This window comes from Callithrix jacchus, chromosome 8 (genome assembly GCF_049354715.1).
Source record: "Callithrix jacchus isolate 240 chromosome 8, calJac240_pri, whole genome shotgun sequence".
Taxonomy (NCBI): Eukaryota; Metazoa; Chordata; class Mammalia; order Primates; family Cebidae; genus Callithrix; species Callithrix jacchus.
In genome coordinates, this window is record NC_133509.1 from 25127841 (window position 1) to 25151541 (window position 23701).

The window sequence follows — 23701 nt, forward strand, 5'->3', positions numbered from 1 at the left end:
AACATATGACTAAGGCTAGGCATGGTGGCTTATGCCTGTAACGCCAGTACTTTGGGAGGTTGAGATGGGAGGATCATTTGAACTCAGGTATTCAAGACCAGCCTGGGCAACACAGAGAGACCTCATCTCTACTAAAAATTAAAAAAAAAAAAAAAAAAAAAAAAAAACTAGCCTGGTATGGTAGCACATGCCTATAGTCCAAGCTACTTGGGGGGCTGAGGCAGGAGGATTACTGGAGCCTGAGAGATCAAGGCTACATTGAACTACAATTGTGCCACTGCACTCTAGCCTGGATGACAGAGAAAGACCCTGTTTTAAAATAAACATATGATTAAATCCACCACTAAGGCAGGAATGGAGGAGGAGGGCAGCTGAGATAGGCATGTTAATGAATTACCTGGTATTAACTGTAATTACTTAACCACAAAAGTCCAGGTTCTAGATATTTACACACTTACATTTAAATGGTCTTGCCTTTGAGTCTTCCTAATTTTCTCTAATATTGCCAAATTTTCTTTTTCAATTCCTTCATCCTCTGACTTTTTCCCACTGATAGGCTCTTCTTCCTTCATCTCATAGTGATCTAAGTCTTCTATATCCTGCAAAAAAGAAGAAAAATATTAGCTTATTCAACCTATTTTTCTTCAGTAGTTTCTTACGCCAAAAGCTAAATTATTCTTGACTCACTGGGAGACAAGAAACAGAATATATCTATCCTACAGGGAAAGAGAAAAAGCCCCCACATTCAATTCAAGAGGTTCCCTCCTTTTATATCCTCTATTTTACTTAAAAGCTAGACTCTGGGTAAAGCAGGTTTAAAAGCTTTACAAAGTCATAACTATTACAAAATAAGCCATCCTTTATATCTCCTACAAAGAGGAACCTTTGAAACGGTTTAGCAGCAGGCATCAAGAACCTTAAGTGTTCATAGTTTGTTCCAGGAACTCAACTTCTAGAATTGTATTCTAAGAAACTAAACTGTAGACACAAATTTAGACATAAAGATACCTATTTCAATCTTGCAACCACAAAAACAAACACAAAATCTCCATGCGCAAAAATAGCAAATTATTAAGAGGCCACTGAAATATCAACATAGCATAATTTCTCCTGTATCAAAAAAATTTTTTAATGAAAAACAGAATATAAAAAAGAGTAGAAAGAATTTCAATTATGCCATATATACACACAGAAAAAGAAAGACCAGATGAACTTATATTGAAATGTTAGTTTCAGTTAATTTTAGTTGTTATTTCTGGAGACATTTAGTGCTTTCCCCTAATTTCCAAGTTTTATGTAGTAAGCATCTTTTGGCATTTGTAACTAGAAAATAAGTTACAAAAAGAATTTTATCTCAGGTCCTCAGGAGATTGAGATAGGAGGATCATTTGGGTCCAGGAGTCTGAGGCTGCACCACGATCACACCACTGTACTCCAGCCTGGGTGTCAGAGTGAGACCCTAACTCAAAAACAAAGAGAAAAAAAAAAAAGGAAAGAAAAAGAAAAAAAGAATTTGAATGCCCCAGACCAATATCTTTATTTACATCATTCTGCTTCCTCCCTTCCCATACTATCTATTCTTACACATATATAAATCTATGCAGAATTTTTAAAATCCTAACTTTTTTGCAATTACCTTATTTCTCTACCTCAATTGCCGAAATCGCTAAAGGAGTAAATTATACTCATCTTGACTTTTCCCACCCCCCCAAGCCAGCGAATTCACTGATATCTAGACCAGGTTAATGATTAATCTACTATCCAGATTCAACAGGCCTTTTTTTGTTTTTGTTGTTGTTGTTGTTTTTGAGATGGAGTCTCGCTCTGTTACCCAGGCTGGAATGCAGTGGGCAGATCTCAGCTCACTGCAGCCTTCGCCTCCCTGGCTTCCTTTTTGGAATGCCATCTCTTCAAGTCCTATAACGCTCTGTTCTCACTCAAACTCTGCCCATAACTCCATACCTCATGGAGCTCTCTTCTCCTAGTGTGCACCTTTTAGCCCTGATCTCCCATGCTATACGTGTTTTCCTCACAATTCTCACAAATGCCTTTAGTACCTTAGTCACGGTCTCATTCACAAAACTTATTTCCCTGAGTATTAATTAGCACATCCTAAACAGAATTCAACATTATCTTTCTCAAACAATATTCTCAGCACACTATTGCCTGCCTATTTAAGGCCTTCCAATCAATAATCACATCAAATAGAAATATGTTTGTCTCTAATTCAAGACTTTTAACCATCTGCCTTTTCCAGCCAATCTTGCTTTTCATGACTTCAACACATCAACCTTCCTTCTCAAAAGAAAAGCATCCAGGAATGATCCAAGATGGCCGATCGATAACAGCTCGGGATTCCAGCTCTCAGTCAAAGCGCAGAGAACTAGAGGACACCACACTTTCAAATTCTGGTCGCTCACTGAGCAGAAGATCCCTAGTGGAGGAACCACACGGGTCGCCAGCGCAACTCTTGTGGCCGGCGCAGCGGCTTCATTGGCACCTCGGCGGGGCAGCTCTTGGAGCAGAGTAAACAGGGCCGGCTCCTCTTCTGACCTAGGTTTGGAGGACCCACACGGGTCCCCAGCACGACTCCTGAGACCGGCGCAGCGGCTGTGACGGCACCTCAGCGCTGCAGCTCTTGGCGCAGAGTAAACGAGACTGGTTCCCCTTCTGACCTAGGTTTGGAGCCCGGGGAAGGCAGAGTCGCCCATTATGGACACAAGAAGGAAGCCAGTCAGGAGAATCCTGGGCAGAAAAGCACCATCAGTCTTAACGCCGCCGTTCTGGCCCTGGGAACTAACAACTTGGAGGTACAATCAAGAGACCTAATCTGAAAGTTGGTAATTTCAAAGACGACAGGAGGATAAATTTACAATGATGGGAAGAAACCAGCGCAAAAAGGCTGAGAATACTCAAAATCAGAATGCCTCTCCCTCTAAAGATGATCACAGTTCCACATCAACAAGCGCATCCCAATGACAGAATCACTTTTCAAGGAATGGATAAGAAACTTCTGTGAGTTAAAAGAACATGTTGTAGCCCAACGTAAAGAAACTAGGAACTTTGAAAAAAGGTTTGACGAAATCCTATTGAGAATAGACAACTTAGAGAGGAATATAAGTGAATTAATGGAACTGAAGAATACAATACAGGAACTCCGAGAAGTATGCACAGGTTTAAACACTCGAATTGTTTAAGCAGAAGAAAGGATAACAGAGGTCAAAGTCCAACTTAATGAAAGAAAACAAGAAGACAAGATTAGAGATAAAAAAATAAAAAGGAATGAGCAAAGTCTCCAAGAAATGTGGGACTATGTGAAAAGACCAAATTTATGTTTGAAAGGTGTACCTGAATGTGACAGAGAGAATGAATCCAAGCTGGAAAATACCCTTCAGGATATTATTCAGGAAAATTTTCCTGAACTAGCAAAGCAGGTCAATATTCAACCCCAGGTAATACAGAGAACACCACAAAGATATTCCTCAGGAAGAGCAACCCCAAGGCACATAATCATTAGATTCACCAGGGTTGAAACAAAGGAGAAAATACTAAGGGCAGCCAGAGAGAAAGGTCAGGTTATCCACAAAGGCAAGCCTATCATACTTACAGCAGATCTCTCAGCAGAAACTCTACAAGCCAGAAGAGAGTGAGGGCCAATATTCAACATCCTCAAAGAACAGAACCTTCAGCCCAGAATTTCATATCCAGCCAAACTAAGCTTCACAACTGAAGGAAAAATAAAATCTTTTATGAACAAGCAAGTACTCAGAGATTTTATTACCACCAGGCCTGCTTTACGAGAGCTTCTGAAAGAGGCATTACACACAAAAAGAAACAACCAGTATTAGCCTTACTAAAAATATACCAAAAAGTAAAGAGCACCAACATAAAGAAGAATTTTCGTCAATGAATGGATCAAACAGCCAGTTAACATCAAATGGCAGTAACCCTAAATTTAAATCGACTAAATCCCCCAATCAAAAGACACAGCCAAAACCCAACGGCATGTTACATCCAGACCTGTTTCACATGCAAGGATACACAAAGACTCAAAGGAATGGAGAAAGATTTACCAACCAAATGGAGAGCAAAAATAAATAAATAAATAAATAAAAAGGAGGAGTTGCAATTCTCGTAGCGGATAAAATAGATTTTAAAGCAACAAAGATATAGTGGTAAAAGGATCAATACAACAACAAGAGCTAACGATCCTAACACCCAGATACATAGAGACTTAGATTCAATGAGACAGAAAATTAATAAGGATATCAAGGACTCGAACTCAGATCCGGAACAAGTAAACTTAATAAATATTTATAGAGCTCTCCACTTCAAATACATAAAATATACATTCTTGTCAATACCGCATCACACCTACTCATAGATTTAAATGAAACATTGATTGGCCATTATTAATACCCATTTTTTTTTTCAGAATAAAGCAATATTTCCATTCACCTTCCCTCTCTCTCTTCCTTTCTTTCTCTCCTTTACTCATTTTTTTTTCTTTCCTTCTCTCAAAAAAGGAAATCAACTTGTAAACCTCTAGACCCAGGTCGGCAATGTCTCTCTCATTTCTTGAGTTCCTTCCTTCCCTTCCCTCCCTCCCTCCCTCCCTCCCTTCCTCCCTTCCTCCCTTCCTCCCTTCATCCCTTCCTTCCTCCCTCCCTTCCTCCTTCCCTCCCTTCCTGCCTTCCTCCCTTCCTCCCAAAAAAAAAAAATGTGGTACATATACACCATGGAATACTATGCAGCCACAAAAAAAAAAAGAGATAAAAGCATCCAATGCATCCAAACACACCATGTCCAAGGTTGTTCTGGGCCTGTTCCCATGTTATTTCAGGAGCCTAAAATCTCTGCTTTTCACGTGTCCTAATCTTAGATCTCCAAAGTTCCATCTCCTACCTTTCTAGATTTCCCTCAATGTCATGGTGCCTTGTATATCTTGTGGGGGAAAAGAAAAGGTTCATGAACTTTAGTACAATGGCTGCTTCAGGGTATACTGGACCCATGGGAAAGGTTTAATGTTTTCATGCAGTTTATTCCACCTAAGCTAAACTGCATAAAAACATTAAAACAAACTCTAACTGGACAATATTAAAGATCATTTTACTCCCATACTCATAAAACAATCCTACAGCCAGACATGATAATACAGGCCTCTAATCCCAGCACTTTGGGAGGCTGAGGTAGTGGATCGCTTGAGGTCAGGAGTTCACAAGATCAGCCTGGACAACAGAGCAAGAACCAATCCCTACAAAACAATTTTTTTTAATCTGGACATGGGGCACATGCCTGTAGTCCAAGCTACTTGGGAGGCTGGGTTGGGAGGACTGCTTGAGCCCAAGAGTTCCAGGTTGCAGTGAGCTGTTATCACACCACTACACTCCAGCCTGTGTGACAGTGAGACCCTGTCTCAAAAAAAAACAAACAAAAACAAGCCTACAACACTGCCTCTTTAGTTCTGAAGCATTCTAAAAGTATATTTTAGATTAAAAATTTCCAGATCCAGAAAATAAAAGCATATATTAATTATAAGATCCAAAACAGAAAAAATACTAAAAAAAAAAATCAAGCCATGGAATTCACATACCTGCTATTAGGTCAATACAAAGACACAGATCTTTGTTCCAAAGTCTGATTTTTAAATGCAAAGCTTCAGAGCCTGAAAACATCTAAAATTATACCCATGACTGACAACTGCCCTAAGCTCAATGTCTTTGGAATTTGCTCTACTAAATTTGCTATGATTTGAATGTGTTCCCTCCAAAATTCAGGTGTTGCCAATGTGATCTTATTAAGAGGTAGGACCTTTAAGAGGAGATTAAGCCAAGAGGGCTCCTTCCTCCTTAATGGGATTAAGGCCCTCATGAATGAGGCTTCACACACTGGACTAGCTTACTCTCCTGCCCTTCTGCTTTCTATCCATGTGAGAATGCAACAAAAAGGCCCTCAGACACCAAATGCTGGTATCTTGATCTTGGACTTCCAGCCTCCAGAACAGTGGGAAAATAAATGTCTGTTCTGTATAAATTACCCAGTCTCCAGTATTCTGTTATAACAGCATAAAACAGACTAAAACAAAATTCTTTGATGATTTTTCAACAAGAGACAGTTTCATTACTTCCGGTGATTAGTCTGTAAAATTTTCTCAAATTCTCCTTTTATTCGAACATAAATTTTTTAAGCTTACTTCCCCTTCCTAAAAATAACCAAATACAGGTTAAGTACTGATTAGTATTAGATGTAAATATAATTTGAGTGCTAAAAGTTAAGAGCTTTTGTTTTCCAGGAAATCAAATCCAAAGAATTCAGATAAATTTGCTCAAAGGCATATCATGACTTAGAGGTGAAGCCAGAATTTATAAATTATACTCCATTCCAAACACAACGTGCTTTCAATTACTCCATATTAATAGTCTATAAAAAAAGATTAGAAAATTACTCGTGTCCAAAAATGAAGAGATTTATGAACTGTTATTCTTATATAAAATACCTACTTCAGCCATCTCTTCTTCTTCTTCATCTTCTTCTGAAGTCACTTCTTCTGTTGTCCCATTCTGAAACACAGAAAGAATCCAGGGCTACAAGAACAAATATGCACAGGCTGAGTACATTAGAACACTGGTGCCATAGCTTTAGGGACAAAATCTCAACTATCTGTCAGTACAGTTTCACTCCCAGAGTTTATTGAAATTAAAATGTTTATCTTTAAATCCAGCTTTGACTAACAAATAATAGCTATGAACTTTAAAAAATTAAACAATTTTGAACAATTCAATTTAACTGATGCCTTAGGAATAAAGAAAAGCAACAAATATAAAGCAAAACAGAAAAAAAAAGTTAAAACATTATCGAACTTAAAAGAATAAAACAACTTACTTATATGGCAATATGCATAAGATAATGGCTTATTTTGTCTAAAATAAAATATCCCTAACTATCGATTCCTTAAAATAGCTACCTTTTTAACTTTGGAAAGCCTGAATCATTACATAAATTCAATTGCCTTACATTTTGAAAGGTCAGATGGGTTATTTATAACAGATATTTCACAAAACCAAGAATTATGAAGTGATCACCTCACTAAGAAGTAAATTTATTTTTTAAAACGTTATTTACTACAAAATACTTCTCTACAATACACAACTTACCAATTTACACAATTTACTACTTATGAAGTTCAGAAATTAATTTGATGGGGTTTTAGGAAAGGCCTTCATATCCATTTCTAGCAAAGTTCAAAAGATAAGCTTCCTGGCCAGGACACACTATAAAAATGCATCTTTAAACATGAAGGCCAGTTCAGGTTAGAACTCAGAATATGTAAAGATCAAGAAACTAGGATCCAGAGATCAAGTAAGACCAACAAAGGTCTCAACTCTATCTAAGCATCTGTTATTAGATACTATGATGGAATAATTCTTAAGAAAAACAAACCCACGATCACAGAGGGTATTAGAACTCTTCTGGATTAGTGAGCTGGAGAATGCCATGTAGATAAACATACCCATGCAGAATTAACTTATATTTCCTTTAAATCTGCATCACTTCAGACATTCTTTTGTCTTCTAAAAACCAAATGGAAAAAAGGAAGCAAGCAGCAGCTTCCAAAATGTAATGCACCCCTCCTTCGTTTCTCTAAATTGTTATATTCCAAATCCAACTGTTCTGGGTATCTAAAGAATATATAACTAACCTAACAGTCCCAAAGAGATTGGTAGCAACAATGGTTGAAAGAGAATTTTTGAAATGTTAATTTCAAAGCCCACCCGGAGAATCCGTTTTTAAAAAGATCTCTGAGGTAACTGTAACACGCATCCAGGTCTGTAACCATCAGAACAGTTATTACCCTTCATTTCACACATGAGAAAACTGAGACTCCACCCCCTCAAAAAGAGTAAGTAATTTAATCAAAATAAAAAGTGAGTTAAGCCTGGGAAATCCTAAGATGAATTTCATTTCAAGATCTGGCCTGGTCCTCTTTCCAAAACCCCACTGAAATGACAGAATTTTATTTAAAAAAAAGGGTAAGTCCACTGCAGCAGCAGAAAAAAAACAAATACAAGGAGAATGAATATCCTTGGTGAACCAAAACGACAGGGACACACTGGAAGACACAAAGCAGATGTAATCAGACTGCTGGGCTTGAGAAAGCCACAATCCCAATACAAATAATGGAGAGACCACTTTTTTAAAGAATCAAACAATCTTTACTGTACTTGTCCTAACTACAGTTGGTAACAACCACTCTCCTATATAGGAAGCCTATCTTGATTGCCTTTTACTATGAGTGTCAAAACCAGAGAGAAAAGACAGATTTTTTTTTTTTAAACCAAGTCTCGTTCTGTTGACAGGCTGGAGTACAGGGGCATGATCTCGGCTCACTGCAATCTCCGCCTCCTGGGTTCAAGTGATTCCCCTGCCTCAGCCTCCTGAGTAACTGGGACTACAGGCGGTATCTTCTGACCTTGTGATCTGCCCGCCTCAGCCTCCCAAAGTGCTAGGATTACAGATCTGAGCCACCTCGTCCGGCCAGAATGTTTTTAATATAACTCAATGAAGCAGCAAAATGTTATAACAGACTCTGCCTCTTCCTTTTAGCTCAGAAACTGGAAAGCTCATTGGCCAGGACCTCCTCATCCTCATTCCACAGGAAGAGCAGAGGTCTGCACACCAGGAGGGGACAGCCACAGCAGAAAAGAGTGATAATTCTGAAGACATTCGGATCAACAACTGATACTGATCAATGGTATACCTCATCTATAAATAATTGAAGAGATAAGCAATCTGAAAGGAAGGTGCCAAGTCAAGTAAGCACAAATGACCTGAAGCACTACTATTGAAGGAAATAAATAGAATTTAAAAACCTAATTGGAATTTTTGGCAGTAATTGAGAAGATATTGCATCCACACACACAAAAAAAAAAAAAAAAAAAGGTTACTATGCAAGCACAATTCTAGAAGTAAGGATAAGATCCCCTCCACCCCAAAAAACACTTGTAGAAGGGCCAGAGTACAATGGACAAAGCATTTATAATTAGGAAAACCAAACTGTGACATTCCCTTAGAACAGATGAAAAAAAAGGAGATGGGGGAAAAAAACAGAAGAGATTAAGTAAGAGAACCATTAAGAGACATGGAAGATAAAGAGATCTAACATTCATCCAGAGGGTGAAGGGGAATAAAAAGAAAGAAAAGAGACAAGTGCTGCTGAGCTAAAGAAAGACTTAAGAATATTAAGTGGCTCCGAATGCCCCCAGAATACTGAAGGCCAGACACAGTGGCTCATGCCTGTAATACCAACACCTGGGAGGCCAAGGCAGGAGGAGCACTTGAGCCCAGGAGTTTGAGGCCAGCTTGGGCAACATGGTATATACCCATCTCTACAAAAAGTGTTTAAAAATCAGTCACGCATGGTGGCATTGCACACCTGTAGTCCCAGCTACTCAGGAGGCTGAGGTGGAAGGACTGCTTATGTCCAGGAGGTAGAGGCTGTAGCAGGTAGAGGCATGATCACACTACTGCACTCTAGCCTGGGCAAGAGAGCAAGACCCTCTTTTTTTTCTTTTAAAGGAATATTGAAAAGTAAAAGCCCCACACTTTACAGTTACAGAGAAAATCATACCAACTACCAGAATAAAAAAAACACACAGAAAGAAGTAAGAAGCAGCTAGGCATCAGACTTTTCATTTGTAACAAATATCAGAAGATAAAAGTGTAAAGAACTGGAAAGAGACTCAATTATGAACTTAGAATTCTATATAGCTCCATCAAAACAGGAAGAATATCTATGTATGTTCACCTCCAGATTCTCCACACCAATGTGGTGGAATACTTTACACAGACTCAGTATCTGTCGAACAAATGATAACAGACAGCAAGTATTCAAGGAACACTCTCCATACACATTCCCACAGACCCTTTCCAGGAAAAAACAAAACAAAACAGGATATTATTCATGGATATACTTGACGGGCAGGGAGCAGGAGATGTAACAGAAGCAGCATTAATAAGCAAAGACAACAGTAACACCAATAATGTAGTCTAAACAACCACTGATAATGCAGCTGGAAGGTGACCGGCCATATTCTCTTACCATATTGATGCACTAAAAATAACTGAAAAGTCACCTGAAAATGTTTTTTAAAAAAGTTTTTTTTTTTCCTACATAATGCTGGGGTAAAAGAAGCAATTGATCCTCATGCCCCAGTCATCCAATTCCTAAGTATGTACCCCAGAGAAATGCTGGCACAGGGGTACCATGAAATACAGACAAGAATGATCATAGCAGCATTCGCTATTCCAAATAACGCTGGAAACAACCCACATGTCTGTAATATAGTCAAGGGGATAAATGGTATGATGTATTCAAACAATGGAATAAATACAGCAATGCAAAAGAACTACAGCTACACACAATATGAACAAATTTCACACTAAGTGTTGAGCACGACCAAGACATGAAAAAACACATATAGTATGATTTTCAAAAGTTCGAACAATAGGCAGCACTACACTGTATTTTTCAAGGATGCTACATGAGTGATAACACTAGAGAAACGTAAGGAAAGATGAGCGCAGAGACAATGATCGGGAAGGAGCCTGCAGAAAGTTTCTGCAGTGCTAGTAACGTGCCTTCTCTTCACCTAAGTGGTGGCTAGCTGTTGGTTCTCAAGTATTCACTCTAATTATGTGTTACACTAAGCTTAAGTTTTACATATTTTCAGTACATGTTGTATCTCCCAATAAAAAGTTTAATAGTATGGCAATGTGAACAAATGATGGAATCAAATTACTTAGAAAATAGATTTTAAAACTTATACAATAAAGTCAAACAGCACCCAAAGAAAATGTATACCCTTACATGTTTGTTTATAATGCAATTTAAATTACATTAATCAACTAAACTAGAAAAGGCAAAATAAACAAAAAGGGGAAATAAGACAAGCAAAAAATGAAAAACACTAGATGTAAAAATAAAATTAAAGGAGGATTCTTTCAAAAGACTCTGATAAGTAATCAAGAGAAAGAAAACTTTATCTTGATAAAGTTTTATGATGCAAAAAGTGAAAACTTTACACATCTTTCCAACAGCTTAGAAGTATACATGAAGCGATTTTTTTTTAGAATCTACATTACTAAAACAGAGGAAGTGGAAAATATGGAGATCAACATATAGAAGAAGGAAAAAGACAAAGACTCATCCTCTAGATTGGATTTTTATTTAAACCACAGTTTCTCAATTCAGCAATATTGCTATATTGGGCCGGACAATTCTTCGTGGAGGGTTCTTCCGTGTATTGTAGGATGTTTAGTGACATCCTTTCTACCCAAGAAATGCCAACAGCACCCCCTACCATGACCAGTTGTGAAAACCAAAAATGTCTCCAGATACTTCCAAATGTCCCCGGGAGGTAAAAATCTCCTCCAGTTGAAAATTACTATGTAAACTAAATCTACATCCCAGATCTTAGGGGGAAAAAAAAAGATATAAAGCTTCCCAAGTCAACCCTGCATACCACATACTGAAATGAAATAGAAGCCCAAAAGGAAACAAAAGTATAACCTTACTTAACATAGAAGTAAAAATCCACAAACAAAATATTACTGTATCCATTCTAACAGTGGTTATTATAGGAATGCAAGGATGATTGAAAATTAGGAAAATGTCATCATGTAATTCATAAGTTATATCCGTATATAGAATTGTAGGCACAATCATGAAAAACAAAGTGCCTCTGTATGCATTAAATCCATGATATATTCCGTGAAAAACACAAGTTGCAGATGTCTTACAGAAGGAAAACTGAACACTAAACATGTATTTCTCCCATCTGGTCTTTTTCCTGAGGCTCCTCTAGAATTTGGTGAAGAATAAACACACAATTACAAAATAGGAATGGGGTTCCCAACAGAGACCACCTCACCTCCACTAGACAGTGATGGTAAATGGAAAATGGTTAATCAATGAGGCAAAGCAAACAAAGGTGGAGGTTGGGGGTACCAATAACAAGGAAACAAATTTGTCTCACAACACCCTGGAGAGGCTCTAGACTCAAGACACCAGGTACCCCCGAGAATGGGATCGATAGGCAAGACTGAAAATGGAGATTAACCAAAAGCCTATATACAGAACACATTTTCCAGGCCCTGAAACACACTGCTCTCCCACATCTCCTTAAGCACAACCCAAGCAAACATGTATCTACCTCAGGCAAGAGAACACAGGTTTCATCTCCAGAGGAATGGAGTAGTTCCAGACATTTACGACTACACCAGGAGATAGGAGATAAGATAGAGGGGTGGGGAATAGGGGAATAACAATTGGGAATCAGCCTAAATTCCCCCTAAAAGCTATCAGTTGACAAGTCTTGGCCACAGAGAACTCCCAATCAGTCTATTTTTTTTTTTTTTTTTTTGAGACAGTCTTCCACTCTGTCACCCAGGCTGCAGTACACTGGCATGATCACAGCTCACCTCCTGGCTCAAGTGATCCTCCTGCCTCAGCCTCTTGAGTAGCTGGGACTACAGGCAGGTGCCACCATATCCAGCTAATTTTTTATTTTTTGTAAAGATGAGGTCTGAACTCAAAGGCTTAACTTAAAGGCTGGTCTTAAACTCCTAGGCTCAAAAGATCCTCCCCCGCCTCCCAAAGCACTGAGATTATAAATGTGAGCCACCACACCCAGCCTCCCAATCAGTCTTTTAGTACTTCTCTCAAATATGAACAAAAAAGGGAATTAAAAGAATACAAATGGCTGGGCGTGGTAGTTCATGACTGTAATACCAGCACTTGGGAGGCCGAGAAGGGTGGATCACAAGCTCAGGCACTCAAGACCAGCCTGGACAAGATGAAACCCCGTCTCTACTAAAAATACAAAAAAATAAGCTGGGCATGGTAGTGGGTGCCTGTAATCCCAGCTACACAGGAGGCTGAGGCAGAGAACTGCTTGAACCCAGGAGGGAGAAGTTGTAGCAAGCCAGTATCACACCACTGTACTCCAGCCTGGGTGACAGAGCAAGACTCCATCTCAAAAAAAAAAAAAAAAGACTACAAATGATGAGCAACATAGAACAGATACTTGAGGAAAGGCTTTAAAATAAATACATAAATATAAATAGACTACTAAATAAATTTATCAAAGAAAAAAGAGGCCGGGCGCGGTGGCTCAAGCCTGTAATCCCAGCACTTTGGGAGGCCGAACCAGATGGATCATGAGGTCGAGAGATCGAGACCATCCTGGTCAACATGGTGAAACCCCGTTTCTACTAAAAATACAAAAAATTAGCTGGGCATTGTGGTACGTGCCTGTAATCCCAGCTATTCGGGAGGCTGAGGCAGGAGAATTGCCTGAACCCAGGAGGTGGAGGTTGCGGTGAGCCGAGATCGCGCCATTGCACTCAGGCCTAGGAAACAAGAGTGAAACTCCGTCTCAAAAAAAAAAAAGAAAAATGAGATGTTAGGGAAAGAGCCAAAGAGTATCAAAATAGCTCCTTAAAGACATTTATGAATATATTACATCCATAGAACAAAAATAGAATATGTATAAAAAATAGTCAAAGAAAAGGTTCTTAGACCTCAGAGTTCATCTTGGGAGTTGGTCCCCAATGAGCCACACCTCCTGTCATCATGTCCTTGGAAAGGCCCATCACACAGTGAATCTGGGTTGGCCCCAAGACTCACTTTAACCTATAAAATGTGGTAGAAATGACACTGGCCTGTTCCAGGTCTAAGCCTTAAAAACACCGGGCAGCTACCACTTCTGTGCTTCTGGAAGTCAAAAATAAGAACTCAGTATCCTCCTGGAGAAAGAGAAGCCACATGAAGAGGCCCAAGAGGATGAGATGCTATGCAGAGAGAAGCGCCACATGAAGAAACAGCAAGGCAGCAGCCCTGTGGATGAAGAAGCCATATCAGACACTGCACTGCAGCTGAGCATCCAGACGGCCACTCCCTGCCACTGTCTAACTGCACAGTGAGAGTTGCCAGATGACACCAGCAGAAAAACTGTCCAGCTAGTTCCAGTTAACCCACAGAGTAATGAGAAATAGACAAAGGTGTTGTTTTACGCCATTAGGTTTTGGGATAACTGTTTAAGCAACACTATATAAAACTTAGTTATGACTGTCCAAATAAAATTTCCAAAAGTTGAAAGGTAAGAAAAATATTCCAGATTTTAAAATTAAATAATAATAATTTAGAAATAATATGAGATACAAGACTCAAGACAAGTGGTCTAAAATCCAATTAACAGATACTTCAAAATGAACAAATGAAAGTGAAAGGAGAAAGTTACCAAGAAAAATATGACAAGATTCAAGATTCCAACTTTAAAAGAACCTATCCATAGGCCTATCCATTCAGTGTACCCAGCTCAATGAATAAAAAAACCCACACTAAGTATATTGTTGTGCTATTTCAGCTCACCAAGAGAAAGAGAAACTCCTAAAAGCTTCCAGAGAGAAAGTCATGCATAAATAAGTGAAACTCAGGATGGCATAAGAATTCACCCCCACGACTTGTTAGAAGGCAACAGCACAGACTTTGAAATTCTAAGGTAAAATTATCCTCAACCTAGAAATACATAATCAACCAAACTATCAATCTAGTGTGCGGGTAGAATATGACAGAAGTGAACATTGATGGGAGTGTGTTATGCGCCAGGCACTGTTTTAAATGGTTTACATGTACCAACTCATTTAATCCTCATAGTTCCCTAAAAACATAGGTACTACTACTATTACTGGTTCCTCCATTTTGCAAATGGAAAATTCATGCACAGAGCAATTAGGGAATCAGCCCAAGGGCAGAGAGCTACTAAGTAGCAGAACCAAGATTCAAATCAGACTGGCTCCAAAACCCAAACACTGGACAGTATTTTTTCAGAAGCTAGAGTTCAGAAAATGTACTGCTCCATACTTACGTAGGTTTTACTTGAGGACGTGGTCAGGCAAAATGAGAAAGGTAAGCCAAGAAAGACAATATGGGATACAGGAAAGAATGGATCTACTCTAGGAGAGCAGATCAAAAAAACCTCAAGATGATATCTGCACAGCCCACCCAAACCACAACCTGCCAAGACAGGCACAGAGGAGCCAAAGGCTTTGGAAGAGAAGGAGATCTCACACAAAGGGCTAGAACACAATTTTTGTAAATTAAAAATTACTATTGTGAAAAAGACACTGCAAAACAAAAAGCAGACCCAAAAAGAGAAATATCCTACCCTAAATATTCTAGAAAACTTGGCTTTACTCTACAAAGTCCTAATGATAATTAGTGATTACTTACATGACTAAAGATAATATTTGAGGAAAGGGAGGTGGGTGGTTAAGTGGGTAGTTTAAGAGCTAAAGTCTCATGTATTATAGTTAAAAAAATAAATAACTGATTCCTAAATGGGTAAATCCAGAATGAAGTCAGTGGTGGTAGTGAGCTGGCGGAAATTTCTGTTGCTTGTAGGAGGTAACGTTTGGATTGGTCCTTAAAAAGCATTGACAGACTTAGGGAGATGGCATTTCCAGGTGAAGATAACTGAACAAGCAAAGACAATGAAAGAAGCAAGAGCATTTATGGAAACCAGGAATATTAACAACGAAAAGGTGGTGGCAGGGAGAAGGGCAATTATTTGCCTATACAGTAAATACCAGCAGCTCCAAAGAATGAAAAGGTTATTTTTAGTACCTAAAACAGAACAAACAACAATTCAATAGGAACAAAAAAAGCTAACTTCTAAATAAGTTGAATAATAAAAAGAAAAACCCATCCTAGTTTTACTTTTGCTTGAGACAATTTATTTTAGCTCTTGAACACTAGGGAATTTATACTTTACCTGACCTGTAGGTAGTGGTTGATCTAGCATCTCAACATCCAGGTGCTTAGGAAGGTTATATAATCTGCAGAGTTCACATATCAACCACTTCAATTGCTGACGAAGCTACAAAACACATTTCAGTAAATAAGCATTATGTTAAAGGGCCCTTAGAAGACATGAATAATGTTATGACTACTGCAATCAATCCAGTAGGAAATGAAAGTTTGTTACTGCTCGACTGCAGCTTACAGATTTAAAAAGTAGTCTTTAAAATATTTTCAGGAGCCTCTAGTATAAGAAAGTTACTGTGGCTTGAGGTACAATCACTACAACTGATACCTAGCAGAATGACAACCCTCAAGGGAGAGGAAGGAAGTTCCAGACATTGTCCAATTTCTCATTGCAACCTGTTTTCTGAGAAACTTACAGCTTCAGACAAGAGAACATTAAGGCATTAAAGGGGCTACCGAAAAAAGAAAAAACCCAGACACAGGCAGTCTTGTTAACATGGATTATGAAATGGTATATTCCAGTCATATTCACTTAAAAGTACAGAAGCAAATGTGATCTAGCAGACAGAGCCTGGGACTCTCTAGATGACCTTGGATATAGTATCTAATTCCCTGAGTTTGAGTCCACCCATGTGTAAAACGAAGAAAGGAAAACCTTCCCACAATGGCAAAGATTAAATGAAACCTGTGGAATCACTTGATACTTAGGAGGCTCTTAAGTGTCTGTCTAAAAAAAAAAATAATTCACTAGGAGACTGCAAAGAATAATGGTAAATTTCCGTGTTTAAGTCCAGATTGTTTTGTAAATATATTTGCTTTAAGCCAGTAAGCAAGACAAATTATGTGCCCAAGTATGGTTTTCATTGTTTAAAATGTTTTTCAACATATAATGTGACTCAAATAGGATCTTATAAGGCACCTTACATCACTTGGTCAGGAAGTTTCCTAGGTGGCTCTGACCAAGGAAAGAGATGAAGGGAAAGAAGTAAGTTTACAAAGGACAAAGAAAGAAGACACAGGATTAGAATGGGTTAACAAAGCAAAGAATAAGCCTTCCCAAAGTGGACAACAGAACAAGTGGAAATGAGGAAGGTTGAACAGTAAATTAGGATCCAACAAAAATCTTTATGCTTAAAAGGAAGCCAGCTCCCAGTATGGATTTGTTATGCACCTGATGCACTCTGTTTTATGCTAAGTACATAATGAAGATGAGGCAGAGCCATCTGGACACAGACCTGGAAACTCTGACCTCTGGCACAGAAGGAGCTACAGGAGTAGGGAGAGAGGCATCAGGGTATTGGACTCATACCAAGCAACAAGAAAGACAGGGTAGTCCATTTTCCAGGAATTTCCATTTTACTCCCTTCCCCCCACACAAAAAAAGTATTTGAGCAATGGGAAGAAGAAACTGAGATCACACGAAAAATAGTAAAAGACATTCAGAAGGACAGGTCTTAGAAATTCGGGGGTTCAGGGAACAGTAGTATATAAAAGAACGCCAAGACAGTTCCCAGGTTTAGGCACGGGTGACTAGTTTAATTATTTCATTTTGTCCCACACACACTCACAAGGAGAATTATTGCGGAAAAGCATGATGGGGCTGATACAGTGCTAGAAGGTGGGTAAATGCAAATTTAAATGTCATCATTTTGAACACCCATGGCACTCCAAGTGAGACTCCCTAACATGTATGATATACAGACAGATATATGGGTTTAAACTCTGGAAATGAATGCGGATTTAGGAATCCCTAGAACAGAGGTCATGACTAAAGTAATGGGAGTAAAAGATTATTCAAAGCACTAAATGAGAGAAGAAGAAAGAAGCAGGCCAAGGAAGAACAGGTCAGAGACCCAGGACGGGTGATAAGATAAAAATGAGACGGTAATCCAGTGGAAGTCCCATCAGCTTATCGGTTCACAGAGGACAGGGAGATGCCTAATTTGTCTTTTATACTCAATTATCACAGAGCCTGGCACAGATGCCTTTTTTTTTTTAATTGTGTCCTACTATTAACAGTTTCCTGTACGCACCAGAAAAGAAAGAGGTATAAACAAGCATATAGATTTTTTTACACTGTATACTAAAGGGGTCAGATTATACACAATATTTTATGCCTTGCTTTTTCAGTCAATGTATCTGAGAACTTTGCAAATGCTCTTGTGGAAAGATTGGTGGCTTTTTATTTTTGGCTTCAACAGAATATTCTATTATAAAACTGTATACTATAATTTTTATTTAACCAACTCTTTATTGGTACACATTAAGAATGGAGGAATGTTTCAACAAGGGAACAATCAACAGTATCAAAATTCTGCAGAGGGGTCAATTTGGGGCTAAGAGAGGAGCCACTGGATTTGGCAACTAGGAGATACATGTTAGTGCAAAGAAAGAAGGCAGAATCCAGATTATAATGAGTTCAGTGAAAAAAGGTGAAGACATATAGCTTATTCTCTCAAGATACTAGGCTATGATAAACTGGCAGAGACTATAAAAGTGGGAGGTGAGTTGTTTTCTCCTCCATGTAAATACACTTAATTTTTTAAAACTAGGCCAAATTTTATATCCTACTTCATTTAACCTTATGAACATATATATGTAATATTTTAGACACTGAAAAATAACTCAATTCTGCTATTATAAAACCGTATCTTTAGATCTTCAGAAACAACTTCCTAAAAGAAGGTAGCAATAACAGTGCTATGTTCATTCTTTTAGTGCTAAGTTCATTCTTTCCCATGAACCCCCTTGTTGGATATGTGAACATTCATCCATCTAGCTTTTAATTTTTACCTCTTACCTTCATGGCTCTCCATACTAATCTTAACTAACTCTTATTTGTGTGTGTGTGTACATATATAAATATACGTGTGTGTGTGTGTGTGTGTGTGTGTATATAGAGAGACAGAGATGGGGGGGCGGAGAGAGAGATTTGCTGCATTTCCCAGGCTAATCTCAAACTCCTAGGCTCAAGCACTTCTCCCACTTCAGTCTCCCAAAATGCTGGGATTACAGGCGTGAACCACTGCACCCAGCCTCAGCCTTAACTCTTAAAGTGTTTTTTTTTTTTTTTTTAAGACAGTCTTGCTCTGTTGCCCAGGCTGGAGTGCAGTGGCACAATCTCAGTTCACTGCAACCTCTGCCTCCCAGGTTGAAGAAATTCTCCTGCCTCAGCCTCCCAAGTAGCTGTGATTATAGGTACGTGCCACCACGCCTGGCTAATTTTTGTATTTTTAGCAGAGACAGGGTTTCTCCATGTTGGCCAGGCTGGTCTCAAACTCCTGACCTCAAGTGATCCGGCCGCCTCAGCCTCCCAAAGTGCTGAGATTATAGGTATGAGCCACCATGCCCGGCCTTCTGTTCTTATTTTTTAAACTAGGTGTATTTAAACCAACTGCAACTTATTTTGACAAAAATCAGAGTTGACTCAAACATCCTCAAACAGTCGGTTCTCCTAAGACTATTCACAGAATAATGTATCCTTTTCTTGTTGAGTTAAAATACCACCTTTACCTTATACTAAATTCTTATTTGTATGACTCTGTTTCTACATTTTCATTGCCTGAATATGTCTGGGCCAGGGTACACAACATTTAATACCTGGTTGAACAAGTATATTCTTGATTATTTTTTATTATTTACTCTTTTAAACAAACGTTCAAGTCACTTTGTCAAGTTCCAGAAGTAAATCTGCTAAGCTTTGTACTGAAATTTATTTTATATATATGGTTTTTTGCTTTTTGGGTTTTTTTTGAGACAAGGTCTCACTCTGTCACCTAGGCTGGAGTTCAGAGGCACAATCTAGACTTACTGGAAGCTCTGCCTCTCAGGCTCAAGTGATCCTTGAACCTCAGCCTCCTGAGTAGCTGGGATTACAAGTATGTGCCACCACACCCAGCTCTTTTTTTTTTTTTGAGACAGGGTTTCACCATGTTGCCCAGACTGGTCTTGAACTCATGAGCTCAAGTGACCTGCCGACCTCAGCTTTCCAAAGTTCTGGAATTACGGGCATGAGCCACCGCACCCAGCAGAAATTACATTTATGAATATAAAGACACGGTGATAACTGACATATTTATATAATTAAATCTGCTCATCCAGGAACACAGAATACAAATCTTTCATTCCACTCAGAAAAATTGTCATGTTCTTGACAAAAGTCCTGCACATCTAAGTTTATTCCTAGGTATGTAATTTTTGTTAAAATACTTGAAAAAAATACTTTATCCCTTTATCTTCTGTGTGATTACAGCTAAAATTGTTGAATGCTGCTGATTTTTATGTAACAGAGCTTTTAACTGGTAATCTTAAAAACTTTTTTGAATTGGTTCCTCTGAATATGTTTAGGTAAACAATCATGTCAGCTGAAAATAATGATGGTTATTTTTCTATAAAGACTTTATGTTATGGGAAAATACAATAATTTTTTTTGCTTTTGGTTTTTGAGACAGAGTCTCGCTCTGTTGTCCAGGCTGGAGTGCAGTGGTGTGATCTCGACTCACCACAACCTCCACCTCACACGTTCAAGCAATTCTCCTACCTCAGCTTCCCAAGTAGCTGGGAGCACCACCGTGCTTGGTTAATTTTTGTATTTTCAGTAGAGATGGGGCTTCAACATGTTGGCTAGGCTGATCTTGAACTCGTGGCTTCAGGTGATCCGCTCACTTCGGCTTCCAAAAGTGCTGGGATTACAGGCGTGAGCCATGGCACCTGGCCAGTAAATGTTTTAAATATGATATAAAACTATATATAGAGGCCGGGTGCGTTGGCTCACACCTATAATCCCAGCACTTTGGGAGGCCAAGGCAGGTGGATCACTAGGTCAAGAGATCGAGACCATCTTGGTCAACATGGTGAAACCCCATCTCTACTAAAAATGCAAAATTTAGATGGGCATGGTGGCGCAGCCTGTAATCCCAGCTACTCAGGAGGCTGAGGTAGGAGAATTGCTTAAACCCAGGAGGCAGAGGTTGCAGTGAGCCAAGATCATGCCATTGCACTCCAGCCTGGGTAATAAGAGCAAAACTCCATCTCAAAAAAAAAAAAACTATATAGAATATGACCTCAACTATTTAAACATATGTATAAAGGTGTATGTATTTTACTAGCAAAAAAAAAATATATACTGGTAGGAAATAGTCATCATGTCAACAGTGGTTGTATTAGGTAGAGAAATTATGGGAGATTTTAATTTTTTTTTTCCTTTCTATAGTTTACTAATTTTCTTTACAATGGTTGTACATGAGTTTTATAATCAAGAAAAAAAGGTTTTAAAAATGTTTGCAAAATGGAAACTTGTATTTATTTAAATACTAAAAACAAAAATAAAACTTTGTATTTGAATACCTTTGACTTTTACTGCAGACTCACACACCCTTGAAAGAAAAGGCGATTCCCTAACACTAGTTCTGGTGTCATTCTACCCTTCTCTCCCTTCACTTCCTCCATAGTCTTTTTTCTACTCTCCACCTTGGCTAGTGGTCTCCACCAAAAAAGCTTGCTTGGTTTAATAGTTAGAATTCAGGGAAAAAGAGATCCCTAATTTGAAATCTAAATTAAGGTTATACATGTTGGAAATAAGAAAGAGAAACCAGGTAGTAAATAGAATTTGAAGAAATTAAAAAAAAAAAAAACCTAGTCTTTATTTCCTCCAAGATTATGATCATTAATCATGCCTTTAAATCATAGTATCGCTTAACATTTAATTTCTAAATACAATGTTTAGGAGGAAAAGAGAAAATAGCTTGGCTTATTTTCTTACCGAATTGTTGTTCTTAGTATCTTCTATACGTTCCAGAACTGATGTCAGATTTGGGTCATCAGAGTCCACAAACCATATTGGTGAAGAAGATGGATAGGATTCCTGTTTAAAACAGAAACAACTATGTTAAACATTTACGTACAGACTAACCTAAATATGTAATTAAACCACACCACTAAATGGCAAGATGACTATGGGCGGGGAGGCAACACATGAAAACCCATGTGAGGGGCTGGACTTCTAAGACAGCCATTCTCCTTGCATAGCACTGTTTGCTGCTACAGCTCAGACAAGTCCACAATTTTCTTCAACACTGGCAGGTAGCCTCTAAATGGCCCCAATCACCCTCACCTCCTGGCATTCACACCCTTGTAAAATTCCTTCCCCTGGACCTAGTGACTCACTTCTAACAAAGAGAATACAGCAAAAGTCATAACATCACTTCTGAGATTAGGCTACAAAGAGACTATGATGTCTGCCTTGCTCATCCTTCTCCTACTCTTTCCATTGCTCTCTCTGATGGAAGCCAGTTGCCATGTGATGAGGTGACCTATCCACAAGGTATGGTAAAAGGCCCTTGACCAACAGCCATTAGAAACAGAGACCCAGTCCAACAGCCTGTGAGATTAATCCTGTCAACATGAGTGAGCTTGGGAAGGATTCTCTACTATCATGCCTTGGGATGATCACTGCTGCCACCAACACCTTCACTGCCTGGTGAGAGGCCAAGCCAGTGAACCCAAGGTAAACTGCACAGAATCCTGACCCACAGAACTATGAGATAATGTTTGTTGCTTTAAGCTGCTAAATTTGTTATAGAGCAATTGATAACTAATTTACACACCATAAAATTCTAATATTTTTATCTATCACACAAACCAAGTACTACAAAGAAATGCCATTACTATTTTTTTTAAAACACAATTACATGTGATTTAAAAAAAAAGTTAATAAACTAAGAATCATGTGCTTTCACCCACTAACAGATGTCTATTTGCTCTGTTACTTTGTATGGTTTTCTTTTGTAAACTGGGGAAAAGCCATTATTATTGTATATAAGCTTCAGAACAACTAAATTCAAGTCATGGAAAACGATTTCGCACAAACAATTTTAGGAAACACTGCTCTGAGGACTATAATCTAATTTACAGCTGAAGCCACAGAAACAATATTTTTATAGCATTTTACCAAATGTACTTTTAAGAGAAACGCTGTATTGAAGGAGGACATCATTAATAGTATACCTAGTCAATAATGGGTTACTTACTATTTTCATTCCTCTAACTCTTACTGTGTCCCAAATCTCTTTATAGGCTAAAAGAGAAACTCTTCAGAATTAATCCTGTTCTTAAAGAACACCACTTATTGAGTGTTGCATTTTCTTCTTCAGATTCTTCAAATGCATTGGGAATATACCATCTGGACCATTTTTACTATTTTAGTTTTTAGGTTTCTTTTTCCTTAGGCTAAAGAAACCACTAGATTTAGGACTTCATTCTATTAGCTTAATATTTGTCTAGTAAACTTCAGCAGAAGCCAAAAGGTTTAAAAAGGAAGGGCAACAAAATGTCAGTTTCATTTAAGAATATCTACAATAAGAATGAGAATGGTGACTTGTGCCTATAGTACCAGCACTTTGGGAGGAGGCCAAGGCAGAACCACCTGAGCCTTGACCAGGCTGGGCAACATGGTTAAACCCCATCTATTAAAAAAAAAATACAAAAATTAGTTGGGCATAGTGGTTGCATGCCTGTAGTCCGAACTTGGGAGGCTGAGGCAGGAGAACTGACTGAGCCAAGAAGCTTGAAGCTGCAGTGAGCTGTGATCATGCTATTGCACTCTAGCCTGGGTGACAGAACAAGGCCCTGTCTCAAAAATAAAAAGAATGTCTATGACGAAGCAGTGAAATTTTTACTACATCTTAATCCTTGATTTTAGTATTTTAGACAATCCTTGTCTTTTTAGTATTTCAAGTGATGAAATGGGAAGTATACGTGAGCATTCCTACAGACTGCCTGAGACAAAAACCCTCATGTGACTAAGTCCTGAAGTGAATTCACCACTTTAATGGAATACCATTTTTACTTGAAAGGATGACTGACAAACAATGTTAT

General features: G+C 38.5%; 1 protein-coding gene across 9 annotated transcripts in view; it reads right to left on the bottom strand.

Annotated features, from left to right (window-relative positions):
- The window catches only part of UBE2Q2 (ubiquitin conjugating enzyme E2 Q2), a 59771-nt gene that overhangs the window by 27302 nt on the left and 8768 nt on the right, over positions 1 to 23701 (bottom strand). For 4 of the 9 annotated variants that reach the window (XM_035259332.3, XM_078333975.1, XM_035259323.3 and 1 more), the window contains exons 2-5: positions 21588 to 21689; positions 15834 to 15938; positions 6501 to 6560; positions 459 to 599 (exon numbers count right to left, since the gene is read on the bottom strand). In XM_035259332.3, coding sequence (XP_035115223.1) covers positions 459 to 599; positions 6501 to 6560; positions 15834 to 15938; positions 21588 to 21689 — 408 coding nt within the window. The remainder of the gene's footprint in view (positions 1 to 458; positions 600 to 6500; positions 6561 to 15833; positions 15939 to 21587; positions 21690 to 23701) is intronic. The other 5 variants (XM_078333977.1, XM_035259327.3, XM_035259333.3 and 2 more) reach the window with 3 other exon arrangements.